Below are 10713 nucleotides of genomic sequence, written 5' to 3' on the forward strand. Positions count from 1 at the left end.
TATTTTATGTGCATGTGCATATGGCACCATGTGATGCTCATGGAGGCCAGAAGAAGACATCGGATATACTGTAACTGGAGTTACAGGTAGTTGTGAGCTGCTATGTGGATGCTGGGAGTTGAACCTGAATCCTCTGCAAAAGCAGTAAGTGCTTTTAACCATGGAGCCGCCTCTCCAGCTGGAGATACTTGATTTTTATGTCTTTTTTTGAGACAGGGTCTTACTATGGGCCTTGGATGGCCTGGAACTTGCTTTGTAAACCAGGATGGCCTCAAACTCATAGAAATCTGCCTGCCTCTGCCTCTGTAGTGCTGGGATTAAAGGCATGGGTCACCGTATCTGGCTTTATGGCAATTTTATACATAGTAATTTTTTGTTGTTCCTCCTCTGTACCTGATCCTCCCTTACCTCCCTGCCTGCTCCCCTCTTGTGCTGTTCTGAACCCCCAGTATTGTCCTTTCTGCCTTTCTGTAGCATGTGTTCTGTTATCGTCTATACCTCCTTCCCTTAAAGCATCTTCTTCTTCTCTCATGATTCCCTTTCTCTTATCCTGACATCTACCCATATTTACTCAACATAAAACACATATATTAAAATTAGAATCTAGGATCTTCATATGAGGGAGAACATGCAGTGTTTGTCTTTCTGAGCCAGGGTTACCCCTCACTTCATAAAATATTTCTCACTAATGGGAGGTGGATTTGATCAAAACACTGCATGAAAGTCTCAAACAATAAAAAGTCTCCAGTTTCATCCATTTTCACTACACATTTTATAACTTTTTCTTTATGGCTGAATAAATTCTCTTGTGTATATGGAGCACATTTTCAGTGTTCGTTCATCAGTTGATGGATATCTAGGCTGATTCCATTTCTTTGCTATTGTGAATAGAACAGCCATGAACACGAACATGCATATATGCCTGTGGAAGGATGCAGAGTCATTTGGGCATATGTTCTAGGTGGTATAGCTAGGTTATATGGTAGTGCTATTTTCAGGTTTCGAGGACCCTCCACACCGACTTCCATAGTCGCTACATCGGCATGCTCCCTACCAACAGTAAATAAGTGTCCCCCTTTCACCACATCCTTGTCAGCACTTTTTTCATTTTTCAAAAAAAAATGATAGCTGTTATGAAATGGGTGAGATGGGGTGTCAAAGGTCTTTTTATAAAATTTGCATTTCCTTGATGGATAAGGGTGTTGAACACTTTAAAAATACTTATTGACAATTTTTATTTCTTTTGAGAACTGTCCATTCATTTCATTAGCCCATTTGTTGATTGGCAGTCTTTATTTGGTGTTTATATTTTTCAGTTCTTTATATGTTCTAGACAACCTTCTGTCTGAGTGTAACTGGCAAAGACTTTCTCCAGTTCTGTAGGTCGTGTTCACTCTGTTGATAGTTTCCTTTGCTGTGCAGAAGCTTTTCCAATTTCATGAGATCCCACTTGTCAGTTCTTGGTGATATTGCCTGTGTTATTGGTGTTCTGTTCAGAAAGGTCTTGTATATATCTTTATCTTGAAGATATGCATATATATGCATTTAAACTGCTAGAGAAAAGTTTATTTATTTATATTTATTATTTTGGTCTTTTTTTTGTCTTTTTGAGACAGGGTCTCCCTGTAGCCCCAGCTGGCCTGGAACTCACTATGTAGACCAGGTTGGCCTTGAGCTCACAGAGATCCGCCTGCCTCTGCCTCCCAAGTGCTGGGACTAAAGGTGTGCGCCACCACACCCGGCACATATACTTATTTATTTATATATAAAGTATGTACTATTTATATTTTTCTCTAGCAGCTTAAATGTTTTAGACGTTAAAGTCTTAATCAAAGAATTTTGAAGTATAACCTAATCCATTGTTAAGTCCTGATCTCCTATAGGAACTGCTCTCTACTCACTCCCTTTCTGAATCTTTTCTGTGTCAAAAGAGAGTTCTGTCTCTTCACAGAGTCTGCCAGAATAAGAAGTGAAGCTACATTCTGGTCATGTGTGGGGACTCTGGGTCTAGATTACCTGGGTTCCAATCTCAACCTTTCCCTTTAATTATATAACTTGTGCTTTGTGTCCCAGTTTCCTTATTTGTAATACAAGAATGATAGCAACAGTATGTTATTATTAATAATAATGCACTATTATGGTAAATACAATATACAAAATGTAGTTGATGCTATTATTTCCATTCACATTACTTGGAATAATGCCTAGCATGCAATTAACAGCAAATGCTGTCATGATTTCATTTGGCCATATGGATTTCCCTACCGCATTGAAAATACCCATGATGCTTGCTGTTCATGTGGCACCTCAGGGCTGTTTCTTGTATTGCCCATCTCTCATGGTTGTACACCTTAGCTATTCTTTTATTACTTTGGGGGAAGTTTTGCTTTTTTTGCATTTTACATTCTATATAGTAAAATGCTAAATGTAGATGTAAATATTCATTAAATTATGAACAAAATGTGTTGCCACATTTTGGACTCTTTCTGATCTCAGGAGAAATGATTATGTGAACAAGAAACATATTAGCTTTAGAGGTTTAGAAGTTTTTCAATCTCCAAAGCAACACTTTTCCCCTGTCTTTAGAACATTCACTGTGGGATCAATTGGGCTGACAAACAATATGCTCCCTGGGTTCTTCTTACTGGGGATTAATAAAGACCCTTTGCTGCCATCTTCAAGAACAAAAGTTAAATAGATATTTAAGAGAAATCATCCCAAAGAGACTGGTGAGGAGGCTTCAATGGGAGCATCAAACACAGGCTATCAACAGTGGAGAAAAGGGCATCAGAAGTGGGACAATGGGGCAGGAGCATCCCTTTATTGAGTGGCTGGCAAAAGAGACTGTTTATTAACATATATGAATTACACAAAGTAATGATTCCAATATATTTCACACATGCAGATACTATAGTTGCAAAAAATGCTTTTAAGCTTTCCTTCAAATCTATCATTTAGATAGCTACAGTTTTTGTATTTCTGTTAAGCAGACCCCCCCTTTTTTTTCTAATTTTAAAGAAGAGTTTTAGCGCACTGAGCAATTGAGAAGATAATCCTCGAAGGAGTCTTATCACATACCCAGGGTCAGTTTCTCCTCATAATAACACCTTACATTATTCTGATGAATTTTAAAAATATTTATTATTTTTGTTTTATCCATATGAATGTATTGCCTGCATGTGTGTAGGTGCACCCACCTCGTGCAATGTCCATGGAGGTCAGAAGAAGGCGTTGGATCCCCTGGAACTAGAGTTATGGATGGCAGCTGCCATGTCAATGTTGGGAATTGAACCTGGGTCCTCTGCAAGAGCAGTCAGTGGTCTTAACTGCTGAGCCATCTCTCCAGCTCCATATTCTGATGAATGTTTTATAATAAGAGAATCAGTATTGATGTTATTATTAAATAAAGCCCATACTTTATTCAGACGTTCAAAGCATTTACCTAATAGCCTGCTCTATTTCAGAATCCTATCTAGAATGATCACACTGAGTTGTTGCGTATCTTTAGGCCCCTCTTGGCATGACTGCTGAGTCACCCTAGAGCAGCTGGCTGAGCATTTGTCGGGTTTCTCTACTGGGAAGTTTCCCTCCTTCCCACATTTCTCTATGATATAGTCTTTGGAACAAAGTCATGGGCTCTGAAGGGGTGGCATGTTACTCCCCTCCTTTATCTCCTACATAAATATTAGAAATACTTCTGTAGAGGATACTTGTCTCATTTCTTCAATTTATTAATTTATTTAATCATTAGATAGATTCTTAGATACTTTATACTTTGGGTTAGAATCAAAGACTACTTTTTTATTTTGTCAGCCAAACTGTAACATTCTCTGCTCATTTAATTTGCCCTATCAATAAGTATAATGTCCACCCCCCTCAGAAGCCCAAACTTGAAGTAGCGTTCTAGAGACCAAGAGAAGGAATAATGTGAGAGGTTCTATCTGTTACAAGCATTCGTTTTTCTTTTCTGACAGTGTAACATAGATTCCATATTACCAAGAGCTTTCTCCTCTTTGTTTAAGGCTATATTTTCACTGCACAAAACAATTCCTGGTACATAGTAATTAAATAAATAATTGCTGAATGAAGAAATGCAAGAATATTGACAGGCGTTAGGTGGAAATGCTTTCTACGCTTAACTCTGTTATACGTTTCCTTCTCTTCCTTGACCTCTCATCCTGCCTCTTTGTTGCTCTCTGTGGTTACACTCTTATTTCCATAATTGTTCAGCTAGTGAGCATAGTATGAGGTTTATGTGACACCAAACTGGATTATATACAATTAAGAAGGAGGAATGTGGTTTCATTAAATAATCCATAAATATTTAAGGCAAACATATTTTAAAAGGCAAACATAATTTTATATTATCAAATAATACATGATTTCTTCTGAAAAAGAGTTCAGTTCATGTCAAATCTGACAACTCTACAGAGGTGATAAAACGGCATCTGTTCTCAAGAAAGTTCCGAATGTTTCCTCTATCAGAAGTATTTGCCCTTGGAGAACTGGAGATGCAAGATTAGTATGCTCAGAGTGAATTTAGCTTACTACATCATGATGGAAAAAACACAAACCTGCTTGGAGGCTGAAGGCATCCTTGTAATAAAAAAGAGTAACACACACAGGTTATAGGAATTGGAATCAAGACGGGTGTGACGTCAGAAAATGGAGTGAGCAACAGTTTGCACAGGAGTTTGGGAAATGGAAAATCATTTTGGGTAGAAGAAAAGTAGAGGTTCAATTTGGCTCTGAAAAATGTGTCATTTGAACAGCAGATAGAGGGCCGTAAAGAACATTTCAGTTACGTGTCTAAACTGGTGGCAGAGTTTAGATTTTGAGTTAGGGCTAATGCTGAAAAGTTGTAGCAAATGCTTAGATTGTGAGACTGAACTCAGATTTTGGCAAACTCTGGATTGCTAAGTGAATTTTCAAGTTTGGAAGCTAGAAGATTCTGGAAGATTTTAAGAAAGTAATCATTATGGTACTCTAGGATAATATACTTTATAACTCTACATCTATCTCTATCTCTACCTCATCCATGTATATTTGATTTTCTTTTTAAAACAGGGCTTCCCTGTAGCTCCAGCTGACCTGGAATTCACTATGTAGACCAGGTTAGCCTACATCTCACTTAGATTCTCCTGCTTCTACCTCCCATGTACTGGGATTAAGCATGCACCACCATGCCTGACTTAAAATGTGTGTTATTTAGGATGAATAATACAGAGAAGAAATTGGAAACAGGATATCTTTCAGCAGTTTTAGATAATCTGGTTGAGAGATTAACAGTTTAGATTAGCACTCTGTTGTATGATATATGAGGTTGTATGAGGCATAGGAAGAATGTTTCATGCTTCACCTACCCATCCCTTCAGTCAAAAGCTTTTTGATGGAAGAAACTGGAAATTCTGAGGAAATCTAGAAGGGATTATTGAGAGCAGGGTTGCACAGAATCATACCTTTGGGGACGTGTATGGTAAAAAAATTGCCACTCTCATGTGAAGTTCTTCTAAACTTCGTGAAAAATTAAACTCTACGAAGTTCTGAATATTTTCATTGATCAACTTGGTAAAGTCAGTTTTAGCAGTGACCAAATGTGATTAAAGAGTGACCTTAGTTATTGGTGTTGTGTCATCTTGCTCCCTTCCTCCCCCACATGCACTCTCGGCGAAGGTTTTATAGACTCAGCATAATGTGGCTCAATTTGCCTTTCCTCTTATTGACAGGGTGACCAGGAAGAGAATGTCTCATTTCCTGGAAGAGAAGTAGATGGTTGCCTTTTCTGAACTTATGTAATTTCAAATATTGGGGCTATCTGAATATGCTTGGTTTTTGAGTGGTAAAGGGGACAGGATTAAAACATTTTTTGATTTATTTATTTTTATTTTGTATATATGAATGTTTTGCTTGAATGTATGTAAGTATACCACAATTCTGTGGAGACCAGAAGAGGGTGTTGGATCCCCTGGATCTGGAGTTAGGGATGATTGTTAGCTGCATGTGGGTGCTGGGAACAGAACTCGGATCCTCTGCAAGAGCAGCCAGTACTCTTAAAGACTGAGCCATCTTTCCAATCCCAATGGCACAAAATTTAAAAGAAAAGTTAAAAAAATTTAATGTTTTGAGACAAAGTCTCTTGTGTTCAGGATGGTCTTGAACTTGCTATGGGTAAACTCATTATGTAGCCTAGCCTTGAACTCCTGATCCTTCTGCCTCTGCCTCCTGAATGCTGAGATTACAGGTGGATCACCATGCCAACCAACATTATAGGTATAAATTGTGTTTGCTAAGGATTCACAATTCAGGTGAAGTTATTAACCCAACTACTCAATAAATCACACAGATCCTATAGATGGATGCTTACATTAATTATCAGGAAGGAAGCCTGAGGACATTTAGTTGTGTTTTATTGATATTGTAGAAATTTTAAATGTGAAAATTCTTTGGAGAATGTTATCTCCTCTTAATATTTTTGCAGTATATAGGTACATATTGTTTTATGACAATGACCTTATTTAAAATATATCTGATCAATTAGATGACGTTTGCTAAAAATGAATAATAGTTCTTTACATACTGTGAAGACACAAAACTTTATATTTACAGTCACAAAATGAAAACAATGAAAAGACTGCTTTCATAATTTAATAGAAAAATTTCAATAATTTTGTCTACCTGAATCATAGTTTGGTACCCCCACCCTCACCCAAATCGATCCACAGCTTTCACACCATGCCTGGATTTTATCTTCAGAAATCAGCTTATGCCAAGCAACCAAATCTACCTTAGAATGCCTTCCAAATTAGGAACGCTTTGATATGCTGACCAGTCCACCTAAAATCTGACTTTTTTTTTTAAATCAAGGGAAGTGTAAGGTTGAATATGTGGAGAACTTATTCAACCAAGATTTAGTTATTCAAGGCTTGTTCTCTGAGTCTGTCTAAACGTCTTCCATGGCAATGCCATTAGAGGACACTCAGCACTTAGAAGTCTTGTTCTTTGTCATTTTCAGTGGTAAGACATACTACACACAAACCATTTCCAGGAATGCTAGTGGAAAGACTTCCATGGATATTAGCTTGAAAGGAAGAATATAATTATCCTGACCACTTTTGAAGTTGCTCCATTAGCACTGTAACATACTCTTAAAAATGTACATTTACAAACAACACAGTGAGCTTTATATGTTTTTGTAAGTTTCAGTAAAGAATCTTTAGCCCAGAATAGCAGGTGGAGAGGCAGTGACATATCAGGAGTGAGAGTGTAGACTTCCTCTGGGCATCTCTGCCTACACAATGGCCATGGAAAACATAGGACCACCAAGGTCAAGACACAGAGTGACAAGCATCACAGACTGTGGTGGAGGGGAGGCTAACTGCTCTAGAGGGGTGGCTGAGTCTCTTTAGGGAATCATAGACTCAGGCTACAGCCAACAGGAAGCTGTGGTGGAGGGGAGGCTAACTGCTCTAGAGGGGTGGTGGCTGAGTCTCTTTAGGGAATCATAGACTCAGGCTACAGCCAACAGGAAAGAATCAGTACAGCAATACCAACTGCAGAGTGTGGACGTTAGTCATAGGGTCTGAGAGCAGTGAGCCTTACCCAGAGATCAGATATAAAGAACTCTGCATAGGGAATGAGAGGGAGCAGCCCCAACCCCACATCACAGGAAGAGTTATTAGAGAGGATGAGGACAAACCCCAATGTGGAACAGAGCTGCTGGCAAGCAGCATCACCACAGAACAGAAACAGTCAGGGTGGGGTGGGATGCTGGTGGCATCTAAAGACTTGGACATCACTGCTTGGAGTCCAGATGCCTTAGGTGTGTGTTGGGGACATAAAGGTGGGAGTGGGCTAAGGGTTTCTATCAAGATTGTCATAGTTGACAGCCAGATGGTTGCTCAGTTTCCCTAGAGAAAAACTACTGGAAAGTGAATATCCCATCCAAGAAAAGACATACATAGGGCATGGGCTCCAGAAACTAAACATGGGAACATAATATGCTCTCCTTAAAGGCCACTTGGCATATATCTAAGCAATTGCCTTATTCTTTTATTTTTCTTCCTGTCTAACACCTATCTTTGTCACAAGAGCATTCACGTATCAGATCAGTCTCAAAAGAAGTGTTCATTCCCCACTTAAGCTGTCTGTACAGATTTTCAACAAAACTAGCTAAAAAACTTACCTTTCCCCTTGCTCTTCAATAAGGCACCTGGACAGAGAACACTGCTGTGTATGGGGGAGATTTTCAGAGGAGCATGCCATACAGTTTTGTACATGAACTACTCAGATACTGATATACTGACAGCACCAGGACAATCATCCCCTAAAATGCCCGAGTTAGCAGTAGAAGCTGAGCTCTTTGATTGTGGTGAGCTTGATGCAGAAGATGAGGTAACAGGACAGAAGAAGAGAGGAAGATATTTTGTCTCTAGTTTAGTGGTAGACTTGTCAGCATTTCCCCATCACCTATGTTCTGACATAATCCAGTTATTTGTTTGCTCAATACATAAACAGCTAAAAGTTATTAGCCCTGTAGTACTGGAACTTTGATCACATTTAAACATGGTAGAGATTTAAAAAGGCTTTAATTAACCTTGAACAGTTGGGTGGGGGGAGTGAGTAATGGTCTCTGGGTATTTAGATTTCACATGATGAGAAGGCCCTATGGTCAAAAATGCAACTCTTATTATTTGCATTTCCTTTTTATGACACTGGGTATTTGTGTAACCTGATCTTTGGAGTACACAATAGTTGAAACTATTCTCAATAAAATAAACTTATAAGAAGTTTAATAAGCTGCTCGACTTTCATTTTTGGATCATAAGAGAAAAATGTTCTTGGGGGGAAATTATCTTGATGAATCTTCCTGATGCAAGGAAATAACACAGTTTTCAAATCCACAAATGCTTCTTGTGGTTATTTAGATTAAATTTAAGCTAGCCTGAAAAACAACAATAGAAGACTCTTACTTCTTTGTAAGAAATATGATTCGTTTTACTGTGTCTTTGAAAGCTTCTTTGACTTGTTTATTTCGAAGTGTGTAAATGAATGGGTTAAGCAGAGGGGCGACTGATGTTGTGAGCACAGACACCACTTTATTGATGGCCACTCCTTCCTTTGCAGATGGTTTGATGTAGATGAAGATGCAGCTGCCATAGGTGATGGAAACGACGATCATGTGAGAAGAGCAGGTGGAAAAGGCTTTTTTCCTTTGCTGGACTGAAGGAAACTTGAGAATGGTCTTGATAATGTATGTGTAGGACAGAATGACACACACTAACGTAAAAATGAGTGTCAGTACGGCAAAAGCCAAGACAATTTTCTCTATAAACACTGTGTCTGAACAGGTTATCTGCAGAATGGGAGAGGCATCACAGCCCAAATGGTCAATCACATTGGAGTCACAGAACTCCAGCTGCAGGCCTATGCCAAGAGGGGGGAGAATGATCAGCAGGCCAGCAAGCCAACAGAAGAGAACGAGGGTGCTGCACACTCTGTTGTTCATGATAGTGGTATAGTGCAGGGGCTTGCAGATGGCCACATAGCGGTCATAGGACATGGCGGCAAGGAGAAAAAATTCTGTTGCTCCAAAGAGGACAACAAAAAACAATTGTGTGGCACAGGCATTGTAAGTAACAGTATTATCTCCTGTAGCTAACATGTACAGGAATCTGGGAATACAAACCGTTGTGAATGAGACTTCTAAGAAAGAGAAATTTCGGAGAAAAAAGTACATGGGCATTTTAAGATGGGGATCCAAAAGTGTGAGGGAGATAATGGTGAGATTCCCAGTCACACTCAACATGTAGGTGAGAAACAAAAATAGGAAAATTAGAACTTGTAGTTTTGGGTCATTTGTCAACCCCAGCAGGATGAATGTTGTTATTGCCGTGTGATTTCTCATCACTGTTTTGCACCAAGTCGCAAGCGCCTGGACCTGAACAGAGAAGAGCTCTAAGGAACTGGCAGTGGAGCCTGACTGCAGACGTTGCAGCCACCAGCTCATATCATGTGATTTTTTTTTTGCTTTATAATCTGTTTGTTAATGTACTCGTGCCATTGGCTTCTATAGGAAATATCAACGTTGCTCTTATGTTTCTAATTCTTTGATTATAAACTATATTTCTAAATATGTCAGATTAAAACCAAATAATGCAGAAATCATATGTATGCACAGTATATAGTTCCTCAACTCTATTGCCTCAAGACATAGATTGTATGTATTCATGTCCTGGAAGAAGTTATGACATCTTTGGAGTTCTTTTCTCCCATATTCATATCTCTCTCTCTCTCTCTCTCTCTTCATTTCCACCATTCTAAAATACCCTATTTCTCAAAAGCAATAATTAGAATCTTATGTTGAGGATATTATGTTGTCATTAATTTTTAACAGTGACACATTAGTTTTAAAGTGTCAATTTTGGGGACCGGGCATGGTGGTGCACACCTTTAATCCCAGCACTTGGGAGACAGAGGCAGGCAGATCTCAGTGAGATTGAGGCCAACCTGCTCTACATAGCGAGTTCCAGGCCAGCTGGGACTACAGGGAGACCTTGTCTCAAAAAACCAAAGGGGGGGGCAATTTTATTCTTTGAATTTCAAATTATTTCCAAAGAAAGAGATGAAAAGTTTAAAATACAGCATTGTGCTTTGGTTTGTCATTCCTGCATTTGGCCAATGAAAAGAATTTCTTAAGTAGGTGCCTTTTTTTTT

General features: G+C 38.8%; 1 protein-coding gene across 1 annotated transcript; it reads right to left on the reverse strand.

Moving 5' to 3' along the window:
- Positions 1-8909: 8909 nt before the first annotated feature.
- On the reverse strand, positions 8910-9944 carry LOC103736736 (olfactory receptor 6C2). The gene has a single exon (XM_008836263.1). The coding sequence runs from the start codon at positions 9902-9904 to the stop codon at positions 8966-8968; it is 939 nt and encodes a 312-aa protein (XP_008834485.1). The 5' UTR covers positions 9905-9944; the 3' UTR covers positions 8910-8965.
- Between the last annotated feature and the right edge of the window lie 769 nt (positions 9945-10713).

The sequence above is a fragment of the Nannospalax galili genome, unplaced genomic scaffold (assembly GCF_000622305.1).
Source record: "Nannospalax galili isolate Female #2095 unplaced genomic scaffold, S.galili_v1.0 scaffold2438, whole genome shotgun sequence".
In the NCBI taxonomy this organism is placed as follows: domain Eukaryota; kingdom Metazoa; phylum Chordata; class Mammalia; order Rodentia; family Spalacidae; genus Nannospalax; species Nannospalax galili.

Coding starts and splice junctions, on each gene's coding strand:
- LOC103736736 (XM_008836263.1), bottom strand. CDS start 9,904: ATGAGAAATCACACGGCAATAACAACATTCATCCTGCTGGGGTTGACA.